General features: G+C 41.2%; 1 protein-coding gene across 3 annotated transcripts in view; it reads right to left on the bottom strand.

The window, feature by feature from the left end:
• The window catches only part of cacna1bb (calcium channel, voltage-dependent, N type, alpha 1B subunit, b), a 226,803-nt gene that overhangs the window by 101,853 nt on the left and 108,303 nt on the right, over positions 1-16,647 (bottom strand). For all 3 annotated transcript variants that reach the window (XM_039780356.1, XM_039780357.1, XM_039780358.1), the window contains 6 exons: positions 12,106-12,221; positions 11,885-11,974; positions 9,175-9,264; positions 2,041-2,262; positions 1,829-1,941; positions 1,019-1,131 (listed from right to left, as the gene is read on the bottom strand). In XM_039780356.1, coding sequence (XP_039636290.1) covers positions 1,019-1,131; positions 1,829-1,941; positions 2,041-2,262; positions 9,175-9,264; positions 11,885-11,974; positions 12,106-12,221 — 744 coding nt within the window. The remainder of the gene's footprint in view (positions 1-1,018; positions 1,132-1,828; positions 1,942-2,040; positions 2,263-9,174; positions 9,265-11,884; positions 11,975-12,105; positions 12,222-16,647) is intronic.

Below are 16,647 nucleotides of genomic sequence, written 5' to 3'. Positions count from 1 at the left end.
GGCTAAAGTTTGAAGCTGGTTGGCATACCAACTCAACATTTATTTTGTTGTTACTTGTTAAATTATTGTAGCTGTGTGTTAGGTGACTTAGGTTTACTTATTACATATTTAAGTACTTTAAAACATTAATATATTGTTAAATTTAAATAATTTTCAATAAAAAAAAAAACTCCATAAAAAGCCTTTCTTTTATGTCATTTTTCAGTTTTTCAAGAATCGGTTTAGGAATCGTTTAGGAATCGGAATCGTTTTAAAAGTACCGGTTCGGCATCGGAATCGTTAAAATCCAAACGGTACCCAACCCTACTAACGTCTTAAGGTGTTTTGGCACTAGTCCCCATCGTGCTTTGAAACCGAAGTGTTATGTGTGTCATGTTTTCATATAGTCAGTGCATGGGCTACAAACCAAAAGTTATTGACATTTTCTGAACGCACCGTACAATTCTATGCTGTGTTGTACTTTCATGTTTGCACTGCAAATATCTCTATAGTTAACATCAACCCGATTGCTCTTGATACTGAGGAAAACATCTACTTTATGATTATGATGCTACATATGAAATTATAAGAAGCCCCTTTTTTAAAATCCTTTTTATGTAGATTCATTCAATTCAATTTGATTTATAGTGTCAAATCATTACAGACGCTACCTGAGGACATTTTACAGAGTAGGACTTTACAGAGTAGGTCATGACCACACTATAAAGTACAGACACCCAACAATTCCCCCAGAGCAATTGCACTTATTGCAGCGTCCTCTAAATGGATGGATGGATGTTTATCCAGATACTGGTAGCACTGGAAAGGTCTGCTGATTTTAGCAGTATGTACTGTATGTGTTTTGCTGATTCATGACACTGAGAAGGAGTGCAATTTCTACGTGTAAAATACAGTGAAGGCTACGGGTTAATGGGGAAGTTACTAGAGACAGTTCAGGAAATGAAAGCAAGGTTTTCTGTGATAGCAGCCTGATGTAATGTGTCTGTAGCTAAACGTGTGTGTTTTGAATTGAACTCACTTGGTGACTTTGAATATCCTGAGCAGTCGCAGGGCTCTCAACACACTGATACCAAACGATGCTCCTGGTTTAATCATGTCCCAGATCACCTCAAAAATACTTCCAACAATAACCTGGAGAGAAGAGCAGAGGATAGTTATTACATCATGTATTTGGCTCTGTTTCAATAAGCCAAACAAGACTGGGCCCTCCAAACAAAACTAGCACTGCTGGTTAGCCTTAAAAGTGCTATATACGACATTCAGAACATTAACATAGCAACAAACAACGATTTGCTATGCAAAGATATGGTGGAATAGCGGCGTCCTGAGCAGAGAATGAAGTCACACTTCACACTAGAGCTGTAATCGGGCCTTAAAAGTTAGGCCCGACAAGACCCGAGCCCGATAGAATTCGGCTCGAGCCCGACAAGTACATTTTGATCGACAGCTTTTTAAAAGCCCGAACCCGTTTACAGCCCGACATTATTCAAACGTGCGCACGCACACAGCTCTTTTGCCAAGAATGAGTCATTCATACATTTTTAACATCATTTATTCAGGAGTAACGTAGGCTATAGGCTACTTGGAAGTTGGAACAAAGAAATAAAATAAGTCCTCCAGAGGCCAGCCTCCGTTTCACCTCCTCAGCATCCATTTTCGCGCTAATTGAAACGCATCACCTGACCGCTCATTTAGCCAACCGCGCAACCCGCAGCGCAAGCCCAAGCCCGGCCTGAGCCCGTGGAAAATGATAGAAATTAGGACAAAGATATTCAGCTCTACTTCACACTCTGTGTGTGCTGTTGAAACTGGTGCCGTTGCTACTTACCCCAAAATCAAAGCAGTTAAAGGAGGAGTGGAAATAATTCCTCACTCCGATGCCGTACATCTTTAAGCTCATCTCAGTCAGAAACAAACCCAGGAACACAAACTCTGCTGTGTCTGTTTTCAAGATGGAGAGAGTAACAAAACCAAGAGAAACTAGTTTTAGCATCAATTAGTGTGTGGGAGTATGAGTGTGTATTTGTATGTGAGACTTACAGAGGGCCGTTGTAAGCCACTCGGGCTGGTCATAGTGGACTATGGCCACGCACAGTGTGTTGAGGCCCACCAGACACAGAACGATCCAGTAGAAGCTCTGAGCTTTCACCATGCGGCGGATGAAGAACCGGGTCCTCTTCTCTTTACGCCGGAAGTAAGAGGAGCTGTCCAGCTTACCGCCGCTTTTCACACTGGCCCGACCAAACGGAGAACCGGGAGGAGCTGAAAGTGATTACAAAGAGGCGAGAGAGGAAATGTGTGTAGTGTTAAATATTTGTCAGTGTTTCACAGTTTTCACTGTGAATCACTGTGTGTGTGTGTGTTTTCCTCGTCTTCTCCCTGCTACGGTGATGAGCCGCATCCCTGTCATTGCCCCACTCATCAAGATCATTATTGTATTAATATGTTATGAAGTCTATGCATATGTCTACAGACAGGTTTCACTGTGCTCTGACAAAATAGCTAAAAAACAAAATGTTTCCTTTTTGTCTTTAAACTAACCTGCTCGTACTGAGGTGGTTTAATTGAGGACGTGGTTAGGAAAAAGAGGTAGTGGAGTCCACTTTTGGTACTTGGATTGAAATTGTACTTACCTTTATTGGGTATTAGTAGGTTGGTTTAGGACCAACAAAAGACTGCTCCAAAACTAAAACTAAACTAAACATAAAAGAACTCATGTGTTGATTTGGGCTCTTTCATATATATTTGAACTAGGGCTGTCAGCATTAACGCGTTAATTGCGATGCGATTAAGGGCCGAGCATAACGCGTTAATTTCTTTTAATCGCATGCCGCCATTTATTAGTTTATTTGCGTCGTGCCTAACAGGCTACTATTTTGACCCTAACCGCACCTTTACTTATCATCAAGCTGCCATACTTCCTCCTAACACATCCTGCTGCTGCAGGCTGCAGGCATGATGGAGAAATGCAGCAGCAACACAATTCTGAATGGCATTTTTTATTTTCCAAAACTCCCGGACGGCTCGTAAGTCGAAAGCAGAGATGGGGACTCGAGTTTGAGACTCGGACTCGAGTGCGACTTAAGTCACACACACAGTGACTTGAGACTCGACTTGAGACTCGTCCTCGAAAGACTTCAGACTCGGACTGGAGCTGCGGGACTCGTGAACAATGTTTATTTTTAGGAAACGTCTGACGAGCTCTCTATACCCCTCCCTCCGTTACCTATAACCTGCCTACCTATAACGCGTATGTATTGCTTGCTTCTTGCTTTAGCTACGACCTAATGTTACGGGAGGTTAACTCCGACTGTCTTCCTTATCAAATATAAATGAGCGTTTGTTTAATTGCCAAACTTGTAGTGGTCGATTAACGTTACGTTAATCATTTACGTGCCGCTGTCTGCCATCACGTTAATTATTAACGTTGTCTGCAAACAGGTTACAGGATTATTGTTGATCATATAACGGTACAGTTTCATTTAGTTATAACGTTACACTGGTTTGAGAGTCTGGGATGTGTTGACTTACAGTAGTTTATAAGGTATGATTAGTTGCATAGGCACATTACATGGATCTACCACTAAGTAAATAACAAATAATTGAGGATTCTCTATCATAAGGAAGTGCACTGTAGTGTGTTCAAAATTTCATTTGGTTGCAATAGTGTTTTGCATTTAGCTACAATGTGATGTTTTGCAGTTTTGAACTAAATAGGAGTATGTCAATTTTAGTGTTGTGAGTTATAACATTTTCTATATTTGGTCTTATGGCCCCACAGAGCCAGCACAATAGGAGCCAAGGCCTTTCATTATAATTCATCGACAGACCAGGGAGTCCTTTTTCTTCAGAACCTCAATTTTTGGTCTGTACTGTACTGTATGTTCAAGCTACAAAATACAGATATTAACTTAAAAGTAAAGCATTCTTGGTGTTTTTGTCATGTTGCAATAGTCTGTTTACACTGATTATATACCAAAATCAAAGCTGATACTGTATGCTGATAGATAAAGGAGTCATAATAACATATTACATGCTTTGAATTCCTTATATATATACAGTGGTATGCAAAAGTTTGGGCACCCCTGTACATTTTCATGATTTTCCTTTATAAATCATTGGTTGTCTGGATAAGAAATTTCAGTTAAATATATCATATAGGAGACAAACACAGTGATATTTGAGAAGTGAAATAAAGTTTATACGATTTATGTAAAGTGTGCAAGAATTATTTAAACTAAATTAGGCATGTGCATAAATTTAGGCACCCTTGTCATTTTATTGATTTCAATACCTTTAGCACTAATTATTAGAACTCAAAATTGGTTTGGTAACCTCAGTGACCCTTGACCTCCATACACAGGGGAATCCAATCATGAGAAAGGGTATTTAAGGAGGGCAATTGTAAGTATTTCTCCTCTTTGCATCTTCTCTGAAGAGTGGCAACATGGGAGCCTCAAAACAACTCTCAGATGACCTGAAAACAAAGATTGTTCGACATCATGGTTTAGGGGAAGGATACAGAAAGCTGTCTCAGAGATTTAAGCTCTCAGTTTCAACTGTGAGGAATTGGAAGACCAGAGGCACAGTTCTAGTTAAGGCCCGAAGTGACAGACCAAGAAAAATCTCAGATAAGCAGAGGCGCAGGATGGTGAGAACAGTCCCAGTCAACCCACAGACAAGCTCCAAAGACCTACAACATCATCTTGCTGCAGATGGTGTCACTGTGCATCGTTCAACTATTCAGCGTACTTTACACAAGGAGATGCTGCATGGACGAGTAATGCGGAAATTCTTTTTTTTATTATTATTATAATATTATATATTATTATTGAAAATTTGTGGTGTGATTTAAAGTGGGCTGTCCATGCTCGGAAACCATCAAACCTGACTGAACTGGAGATGTTTTGTAAAGAAGAATGGTCCAAAATACCTTCCGCCAGAATCCAGACTCTAATTGGAAGCTATAGAAAGCATTTAGAGGCTGTTATTTATGCAAAAGGAGGATGCACAAAATATTGAGTTAATTATTCTTTTGTGGTGCCTAAATTTATGCACATGCCTAGTTTAATTTAAATAATTCTTGCACACTTTCCATAAATCATATAAACTTTATTTCACTTCTCAAATATCACTGTGTTTGTCTCCTATAGAATATATTTAACTGAAATTTCTTATCCAGACAACCAATGATTTATAAAGGAAAATCATGAAAATTTACAGGGGTGCCCAAACTTTTGCATACCACTGTAGCTATGCAGTGTTCTAAGCAGCCTGGATGGGTCGCTGTACGTGATGCAACACTTATTATAACCACAAGAGACTTGAGACTTGACTTGGACTCTAGCTCAGAGACTTGAGACTTGACTTGGACTCTAGCTCAGAGACTTGACTTGGACTCTAGCTCAGAGACTTGACTTGGACTCTAGCTCAGAGACTTGAGACTTGACTTGGACTCTAGCTCAGAGACTTGAGACTTGACTTGGACTCTAGCTCCGAGACTTGTGAGCATCTCTGGTCGAAAGCCATATGCACATTGTGTAAAGCCGAATTAAAATATCACCGAAGCACGTCAAGCTTGAGCTACCACCTACGAGCTAAGCATAGTACAGTTAACATGACTCAGGTTGATGCTAGTGGGCTCAGGCAAAGCACTATTTTGGAGAGTGCTACTCGCCGACCTGTTATTGAAACCAAATCCCAAAAAATTACTACAGCTCTTGCGAAATGGGTGGCAACTAACTGCAGACCTGTCAGCATCGTAGAAGACTCAGGTCTTAAAAAAGTACTACGGTTGGCATGTTCTGACCCGTCTTCTACATTGCCGTCGAGGGGGCCAGCAGCCCCACGCACACACAGCCTGTACTCCACGGAGAAAGCAGCCCAACTGGAACTGCTGCAAAGTGCAAACGCTGTCTCATTAACCGGTGATCACTGAAAGTCAGTGAGTAATCAAAATTATTTAGTTACTGCACACTATACTGACTCTGGTATGGATAGGGATTTTTAGTTATTTATTTAGGTACCTTAGAGGAATTGTGCAATTATGACAGATTCACACATTTTTCTTTTGTTTACAGTAAATAAATAATAAACAAATACAAATCTTAAAGTCAAGTTCATAAAGTAAATTTCCTTGCATTCATTTGATTCCCAATCAAGATACACTGGAAATAAATGCTTCCCATTGTTAATATGTACTTAAAAACAGTTCTGAAATGCAAAATAATAGAATTTTAATCATGTGATAAAACGTGATTAATCGCGAATATAGAAATTCAGCGATTAAAAAATTATTATTGTTTGACAGCCTTAATTTGAACCTAACACCAGGCTGAAAAGCAGTGTTTCACCGCCCTCTCTGGTTTAAGTTCCAATTCTGTTCTTAGCTCTCACTACGGGGTCAGCCCTATGTTCCCACAGTCCAATAGTCCCACAGCCTTATGTTCCCACAGCCCTATGTTCCCACAGTCCAATAGTCCCACAGCCTTATGTTCCCACAGCCCTATGTTCCCACAGTCCAATAGTCCCACAGCCTTATGTGCCCACAGCCCTATGTTCCCACAGTCCAATAGTCCCACAGCCCTATGTTCCCACAGTCCAATAGTCCCACAGCCCTATGTTCCCACAGTCCAATGGTCCCACAGCCCTATGTTCCCACAGCCTCAATGGTCCCACAGCCCTATGTTCCCACAGTCCAATGGTCCCACAGCCCTATGTTCCCACAGCCCAATGGTCCCACAGCCCTATGTTCCCACAGCCCAATGGTCCCACAGCCCTATGTTCCCACAGCCGAATGGTCCCACAGCCCAATGGTCCCACAGCCCTATGTTCCCACAGTCCAATAGTCCCACAGCCTTATGTGCCCACAGCCCTATGTTCCCACAGTCCAATAGTCCCACAGCTTTATGTTCCCACAGCCCTATGTTCCCACAGTCCAATAGTCCCACAGCCTTATGTGCCCACAGCCCTATGTTCCCACAGTCCAATAGTCCCACAGCCCTATGTTCCCACAGTCCAATAGTCCCACAGCCCTATGTTCCCACAGTCCAATGGTCCCACAGCCCTATGTTCCCACAGTCCAATGGTCCCACAGCCCTATGTTCCCAGCCTGTCCCACAGCCCTATGTTCCCACAGTCCAATGGTCCCACAGCCCTATGTTCCCACAGCCCAATGGTCCCACAGCCCTATGTTTCCCACCGATGCCCACGCCAATGGTCCCACAGCCCTATGTTCCCACAGTCCAATAGTCCCACAGCCCTATGTTCCCACAGCCCAATGGTCCCACAGCCCAATGGTCCCACAGCCCAATGGTCCCACAGCCCAATGGTCCCACAGCCCTATGTTCCCACAGCTCAATGGTCCCACAGCCCTATGTTCCCACAGCTCAATGGTCCCACAGCCCTATGTTCCCACATGTCTAAGATTTTTCTTAAAATTAGGCCCTATGTTAGGGTTACATTCCATCTGTAGTCCATTGCTACTGGATAATATGTTGGGTGTAATTGGCTACCAAATTGGGAGAAAGGGGGATAAAATCTGATACAAATTTATGAAAAAGGAAATATGGGAACATAGGGCCTAATTTTGGAAAAAAATCTTAGAAATGTGGAAACATAGGGCCTAATTTTCAGTGAAAAAATAAAAAATCTTAGAAATGTGGGAACATAGGCACGCTCCCTCACCACACCTAACAGTGATGTCACAGTGTACTGGCCACACTCTGGAGTACACTTCTACATCAGTGCAGCAAGGTGAGAAGTTAATCCAGCAAAAATAATATGTTCAGGTGGTGTTAGGTTGCTCTTAAAAGACGTTTAACCCCACTCTCATATCTGTACCCTAAACGTGAAGGAGGAGGTTAGCTTAGCTTAGCATAAAGACTGGACGCAGGGGGAAGGAACCCACTAGCCTGGCTCCGTCCAAAGAAATAAACCCTCCCGCCTACCAGCACCTCTAAACAAATGACATGTTACATCTTATTTGGTAAATCCATGCAAAATATTAACTGTAAGAACAAGAGGTTGTGGATTTCTTTCAGGTGCCTTCCCTCCGGCCAAGAAATAGTTCAACAACTCCCAGTATAACCAGCTTAAACTGTCTTTGATTCATTTGTTTTTACCAGTAATGTCATCCACAACTGCTTGTAGACTGTGAAATAATATTTAAGCTTCCCTAAATGTATATGTTCATACACAACTGAACAGTTTTCAGTCTCCACCTGCTGATGTTGTATTCCTCCTAATAATTATGTGCTGCTCCATAGCATACTCTTTTTTTCTGCCACCTTTTCCAAGCTCCACCAGGATTGCACTTGTGCCTGTGGTTATCGAAACTAGACTAGATTTGCGCTACAATTGCCCTACTACCCAGTTACAGAAAATTAGAGCTCAAGGACCTCGAGGTTTGTAAACAGTATAGTTGGGTAGAGATCCATTCCACTTTAAGTCTGCTAAGAAGCACTAAAAGAGGTTTGTGGCCAAAACTTTAACTGAGAAAAGTAACAATACCTACTCATGGGACAGAAAGAAAAGCGTAAAATCATCTCAACACTCCTTGGATTTTCCTTGCAGCTGCTCATTAAAAAATATGCACCTAATACATTTGTGCCGTGCAGCAGGACTGCAGGCATCATGCGGAAAAGATGAGAGACGAAATTGAACTGTGCAAGTGCATCTATTCCCCTGCCACTTAATTTTACGGAAAACAGTCATGAGATGAGATAGCAAAAAAGGCAGTTTAGGCAACAAAATGGTTTCAATTGCCATGCTTATGCTCATTTCCAACCTACAGAGAGAAGCAATTACATGTTGTCTTTGTGCGGGACCATGAAGTCCATTAATATTAAAAAGTCTAATTCTAATATGCTGCAGGTGATTCACTTGCTATTTTAGGGTAACAGTCTAATTAGAAAAAGTTAATTATACTTCTTTTCCCTCAAGGTGATGTGCCTCTACAGCCAGGAGAAGGAGCTTTAGGTCTCCAGATCCACATCGTGATGAATCGGTTTCTGTAATGTATTTGAAGTTTGTGTGAGATATCTAACACAATTTGTTATCCTGTTGAGGTGACAAATGGAGACCAGAGAGTCAGAGGGCATGGTTATGTTCCTTGTAGAAGAAAGGGCTTTTAGGGTGGCTTTTATTGTAAAAGCTGTGGATGGAAAGACTTACGAACAGACGAAATGTCTGCGAAAGGATCCTCCCCCTCCTCAGCACCGATCAGGTCGTTTTTACCTTTCTTGACTTTGCCTCGTTTCAGGACTGTAAAAAGAACAGCACAGACAGGAAGGGAGAAATAATCATATATGATACTTGAGATATAATAGTGATGTCAATGTAGGTTATTCAAAATGGCATAATTTAACAAAAATCTGTGAAAGTGAAGATGTCAATTAGAGCATGAAAAACAAGCATTTTAAAATTGTATTTCAATGGAACAACCCTCATCACGTCACAGGATATGTGAGTGTATGTTGTGTTTGAGTGTGTGTATGTTGTGCGTGCATGTGTGCATGCATGCGTCAAAGTGTAGGGGTGAGCTAATTGGAAACTATGAATAGCAGGAATCAATCATGTTTTTCATTTGGTAATTTTCTGCCTTCCTGCCTTGGAATGAAAAAAACTGCCAGCCCAACATGAATGTGATGGCCGCGTGAGCAGCTCTGTGTCACCCGAGTGGTGGGCTCATTCTCGAGATCTGCAACCCAGGATCTCCGCTCGGAAAAAAAGGCTGGTGGGAGGCTGAATCAGGCAGCAAAAACCAATAAAGCTAAGTAACTAAGAAAATATCTTTCTTATCAAATCATTTTTCACACATTTTTCGCGTTGATTGAAATGTTGTCCCAGGAACAGGGCTGTAACCAGGTTCATTTGTAACTGATAAAACTCAACTAAACAACAAAAATGACATCGTAAAGCCACGTACACATGATAAGAAATTTGCTCTTTGTGCATCGCTAGGTAGGACGCAGAGGCGAAGCCGGCACATGTATACGTCATCAAAGAGCGCCTAAGGAAGCTATTTCTCGTTGCTAGGCAATGACAACAGCTGCAGTTATGTGAGATGAACCCATAGACTGTATTATTTTACTAACGTTGTTTATTTTAAAGACATTGTATTCACTTTATATACAGTATATGGTGAAATTGTACCATGTCTTTACAAACGTATATATACATGTATTTGAATTGAAAAGAATGCCCTGACCATTGCCATTGAGGTCAGACAGCGACGGAAAAAAAACGGCAATCAAAAAGAGTTTGGGTCATGGATGTATTATATTAACGAGGCAAGGTTAACCTGGGAAAATATTCTGAATATAACATACAGCATTGATTTTCTTTAGGTGGGCTTTTTTTTAGGTGGCTAACATACATTTAGCTGCAGCCACTGTCCACAGCAGTACATTGCTTATCTTCTGTGTCAGTACTCCTGCCTGGGACACCACCTGCTACTATAGGTAATAAACTGACTATGGATAAGTACAGTACCTCATACAACCCCACTTCAGAACATAGAAACTATCCCTTTTAAGAAAGAAAGTTACATTTGTGTTGTGTTCAGTGTTTTCATAGGATTCTCTGCATATTTAAAGAATTTTCAAAAAAATCATACAGCAACAACTGTAAGTTCGCCCATTTTTTATTTTTTTTTTATCTTGAAATGAAATATTCAGCCTAAAGGATAATGTCCTCAATTTCTTATCTCCAAAGACTAGGTAAATGGTGCATCATTTTTTTTAAAGAAAGTGTTTTAAAAGTACCTCTACTGAATCAGTCAGTCGACTATGATTGGCACTTGGCTCCATATTCATACCTGTCATTCATCCGATGAAGGCAACTCCATATTTCCTGCTCTAACAACATCAAAGTGGTTTTTCTCTGGCTGTGGACTCTATGTTACTAATTGAGAAAATAAGGAAGCTGCATCAGCATGGATGAGTTTCCAGTTTGCGCGTGTGTGTGTGTGTGTGTGTGTGTGTGTGTGTGTGTGTGTGTGTGTGTGTGTGTGTGTGTGTGTGTGTGTGTGTGTTCTTGTGGGTGGGTTGGGGAGCGTGGTGTTGTGAATTTACTTTAACAAATCCAATCAAACTAAAGCTTTAAATCCTACGAATTAACCCTTGCCTTCACACCACACCTAATGGAATGACATCATGGTTGAGAGAGAGAGAGAGAGAGAGAGAGAGACACAGAGACAGACAGACAGACAGACAGACAGACAGACAGACAGGCTAAGGGACACACAACCACTATAAGATCCCCAAAATTAGGGATTTGTATAGAATTGTATAGTTATTATGTCAAATTGCACAGAATTGTAGTATAATGTATTATATTATATAGCAATCTCCAGTACAATATAGAACCTGCATGACACGTGTATTTTATACATGATCTGTATATTAACCTTCTGTAAACTGCTCTTGCAACAAATTAATAAAGCAAATAATCAATTAAATAAAGCAAATTGAATTGAAATTAAATTAAGAGAGAGAGAGAGAGAGAGAGAGAGAGAGTTGAATAACAGTGTGCTCCTTTCGACAATAAAGGCAACAAAAGTAAAGGGCGAACACCTACACATGTAATACTGTAATGTTTTAACTCCATTGTAATAACTATATTTTCATAACTAATGATTTAAGAGAGTCAATTATTTTCCATGAAATGGCTCAACAAAACCCTGAAATATTGATGATAGATGATCAAAACAATACAGCATTTCTGACTGTATCGATTCAATTAAGCCTCCACTGGACAGGTAAAAGAGAACCCCATCATTCATCCCCATTGATTTATGCACAGCACACTGATGCGGTAAATCAATCTCTTTTATGATTGGCCATGGTAAAGCAGGCAGCAGATACTCAGCCTTCTTTTTTACCTGGAAGGTTTTGCTTCCTCTTGTACCACGCACCGTCCAGCGGGGACTTCTCCTCTGCTATCTCATCCTCCTCCTCCAGCAACACCTCCTCTGCGGCCAGAGAGCGAGAGAGAGAGAGAGAGAGAGAGAGAGAGAGGGACTTTCTTTCAATTTGTCACGTTTTTCTAACACAACAAACACATCCATGCCAACTCTCAAACTGTTTCAGCGATGAGTCTAACCTGCTTTGCAGATCCACTCCAAGTACCCGGTGAGCTCTCGCTCGATCTGCTGCTGCCTCCGGAGCTTCAGGAACTCCTGCCTCTTCTCCACACGCTCTCTTTCTTTGGCAAATTCTCTGTTGAAACATATACACAGGTATTCTCTACACGCAGAAAGATTACACGGACATTCTTATCATATTTGGCATTATCGACTTAAAGCAAAGAAAATATGTTTTGGTGTCAGACATTTGCCAGCAGAGTACCTGCACATGCACATTAACAGCAACAAACAGGATTACGTGAATTACAAAACCAACTAATTTGTGAGACACTGCATCATGGGAATGAACGGAATTGAGGTTGGAGCAATTATCTGAAGGGTTTTTAACTGTGGAGTTCAGACGACAGCAGGGCAGCTGAGATAAGAAAAAGGGCCCTTGGCTAAGCTGTTAGCAGATATTTATAAAAAAAAAAAAGTATACACACTGAAATGTGTGGATGCAGAGGAAAAGCAGTGGAGTGTGATGTACTGACATGGCAGATCAGACATGCATCACATGTAGGACTTATGACCGCATACTGTATGTCCTTTTTATAGAAATATAGCAATATTTTGTGACATACAGTATGTTCTGGGACGTCAATTAAAAATTGAAAGCTGAGAAAAAATAAACAGATTAATTAGTTAATTAAAAGAATTGAACAAGTTCAACATGGGAAATGTCAGACCTGCTGGTATCTGCTGTGTTCTCTCTGTGTGCTAATTGCAGGTGTTAGAGAGGTATTTCAGGAAGTCTATGTGGTTAGTTTTGATAAGGGTCAGAACTGCTATGACATATGACTGATTTTACCCGGCCCAAGCGGAAGGTGGGAGACATTGGGATTGAATCAGAAAGCAGAGGCGGAGCGCCTCAAGCGGAACGAACGCTACAGGCCACACTTGCTGGAGACAGACATTTTAGATTCTTATTGAAAAGACGTTTTGGTTTCCCACAACACAGCCTTTTATAAATACACCTATTAAAACCTGAACTACAACACGGAGGGGGTGCTCGCGGAGGAGTCAACGAGGGACGCTGGAAAGCCCACCCAGTATCGAGAGGTCTCGACAAGGGAGACGCCAAAAGCTAGCAGGCCCGGCTCCGGAGCGCGAATTGAAAACAGTGGCTGGGTGAGTCAGTTTAACACAGCACAACCCCTCTTAGGTAGGAGAGTATACACTCATCCAGGCCAGTTTAGGTCTCACGCTCATGTTGAACGCATCACGCAGGGAAAGGAGACAATACAAATAATGTTATGTGCTAGGTTAGCCTTTAGCAGCTGTGTTTCTTTGTTATACGAGCCCAGGTTAGCTAAGCCTTGTAACACAGGAGTGGAGCCAGGTGTGTGGGAGTCAGGTGTCACATTCTAGCCACTCAGTTCTTCTGTTTGCTTGTACTGTATATATATCGTTCACTAACCTAACTCTTGCTGATGGTTAGATGAAACCACTCTCCTATGCATGCTGAACATTCTAAATATTGTAATATCAGCCTATTCTTGAAGGACCAAAAATGAAAGTGACCTAACAGTGATGAAAGAAGACACACTTTTTTTCTTTCAGTGTTGAAAGATATATTAGATTTTGACTATATTTGCCAGTAAAGTTAGCATAACCTTTGTCATTATATGACAATCAGAAGGATGAGAGGGGGAAACGAAAAAAATAAATAAAAAATTCTTAATGTTACTGATGCTACATGTGGTAGATAGACAGATACTTTATTGATCCCCAAGGAGAAATTCAAGGTCCCAGTAGCTTAAAGACATCACACACAACAGACGTTAGACTGGTAGACAGTAACAGTACAAGCATGGGACAAAAAAGAAAATTACTCCCAGTCCTTATCTTGCTAAACAGGTTTTCTAAAGAATGGCAGGGAAGCTCCTTCAGCACTGGGCTTTTTTCTGACCACACGTTTGCTTTTGAGGAGACAATGGGCTGTGAGACAGCAGGTGAGAAGAGGCTCTTTGCGACCACAGACACAATGAGATGGACAGATGTCAGATCCAGCCGGACACAGGACCAGGGGGATTAAAGCTACAAAGAGAGGCCTTTTCATGACACGAGAGGATGACAGGGACAGATGATAAGAGAGAGAGAGAGTAAAAAAGAGAAGTGAATAATCTGCTGATTTCCTCTCACAGGTCACGACATAACCTTCTTCTCCATTGTAGTACACAGACAGGTGGGCTACTGTCTTGAAGCCCTAGTCTATGAACGATGGACAGCACACTCTCCATGCTTGGTTCACAGGCTGGGGTTGAATCAAGCAGAGAGTAAAATGGCCACAAGCTGAAGCCAATACAGAAGTGCTTTCAGATGCAGTATTAAACTATTCTCAAAACAGAGTCTAATAGAGACATCATGTTCTCTATTTAACTTCTAATTAGTGTGAAAGTTTTTGATCCATTAATACTGCTTGTGGCTGAAAAGTTCTCTTTTTTCTTTTTATACTTTATTTTTTCCAGGTTTTTATACAAAGCACTTGTAGCAGCAAAACAGTAAATGCCAGTAAGTATGGTTACAATATGATGAGACAATATAAATCACATGCTAGCCACGTAGTGCCTTTACTGAAGTAAAAGAAACAACAAAAAAGGGAAAAGCGGGAAAAAAAAAACAGAAAAGGCGCGCACATGAACACAAGCGAGCACGTGTTCACTTACACCCATATGTCCAAAAAATCGAAACATACTCCTATTTGCACACACACACTTGCGCACATATACAAGAACGAAACATGAGAGAACTGTGGGGATGCGAGTAGATCGCCATTGATTACAGCTATATGGTCAGTGTTTTTCTTAGCCCAAAAATACAAGGCATCAAGGCAGGCTATCCCCCCATCTTGTAATATAGGCATTCCATTTTTCCCAGAGGGCATCACCTTTGTCCCTTTGTAGTCTGAGGCTAAAAGTCAGTAGTTCCATAGTTTGGATATCTTTAATTATGACTCTCCACTGGTTAACCGTGGGAGGGTCTGTGTTGAGCCATTTTCTTGTTATGGCTTTTTTGCTCGCAGCCATGAAGATTTTTAGGAGGTATCGGTCTTTCTTTGGTAATTTAGTGTCCATGTTACCCAGGTAGAATGATAAGCAAGTCAAGTTAAAATTATACTGAAAGACTTCTCTAATTATGCTTTCCACTCCTCCCCAGAAGGGTTTAAGAATGGGGCAGCCCCAAAATGTGTGTGTATGATCCGCCATACCATGTCCACATCCTCTCCAACATGTAGGTATTAGTCCTGTCTGCCTAGACTTTTGCTTTGGTGTTATAAAGAATCTGACACAATTTTTCCAGGAGAAATCTCTCCACAGTTGTGAGGCCGTAGTGGTGATTTGTGTGTTAATTATATTTGTCCAGTCGTCAGAAGGAATTACAGTTCCCAATTCTTTTTCCCATTTCGCCTTGATATAGTATGTTGAGTGGCCTCTTAATTCAGCTATATGTCTGTATAGTTCCCCAATGATCTTTCTGGGCAGTTTTGTATTATAGGCTTTGATGAACATTTTGGTAATGCCTGATGTATTTTCCTGTGTAAGTCCTTTAATGTTCTTATCGAAGTAGTGCCGGAGTTGGAGATACCTATAACAATCCTGCCGAGCAAGGCCGTATCTGTCTGAGATGGTTTTAAAGTCTAAGAAATTCTGATTGTCGACTAGTAGACAAAGCAAGGAGAGCCCTTTCCTCGCCCATTGAGTGAAGCCTCCATCACTCATACCTGGTTTGAAATCTGAGTTGTGGGTTGGCCACATTACAACTTGAATTTCTTTCTGAATGTTAAGTTGTTTCACCAGGTCAAACCAGGTTTCTATAGAGAATCGAACCCACTGGCTCGGGATATCATATTGTTTAGCCAACTTTGGGCATCCTAATAACCCCTGTATAGGTCTGTCTGACAGTGATAACTCCATCTCCTTCCATTTTGCAAAGTAGTCTTTATTGCACCAAAGCAACAGTGTTCTTATTTGTGCCGCTAAATAATAATCTTTGAGTCTTGGTAAGCCCATCCCCCCACTGCACTTTGGCAGTTGTAAAGTCTTATATCTCACCCTGGGGGCTTTGCCATTCCAAATAAAACGGGATATCATCTTATCCCATTCTCTAAACTGACCATCGGGGACACAAATTGGTAGGGACTGAAACAGATAAAGTAATCTGGGAAATATATTTGTCTTTATTGTCAGGATTCTGTTGCCAAGTTCCAGGGGAAGGGAGGCCCAGCCATCTAGGTCTTCCCTTATCCGTGAATTAATACTATTATAATTTTCCAAGAATAACTGTGATATGTCCTTTGTTAAGTTAACGCCCAAGTATTTAATAGAGGTAGAGTCCCAGCTGAACTAGTACTTATCCTTAAGATCTAATGATGGTATAAAATTGAGCGTCAAGGCTTGCGTTTTATCAACATTAAGGTTGTAGCCTGACAGGGTTCCATACATCCGCAGGAAATCAATTAATCTCGGTATTCCCGACTCTGGATTCTTTAGGCTGACCAAGACGTCGTCCGCATAGAG

Source organism: Perca fluviatilis, chromosome 17 (assembly GCF_010015445.1).
Source record: "Perca fluviatilis chromosome 17, GENO_Pfluv_1.0, whole genome shotgun sequence".
NCBI lineage: Eukaryota > Metazoa > Chordata > Actinopteri > Perciformes > Percidae > Perca > Perca fluviatilis.
Note: the sequence above shows the minus strand (reverse complement) of the source record. Positions and strands in the feature narration are given on the sequence as shown.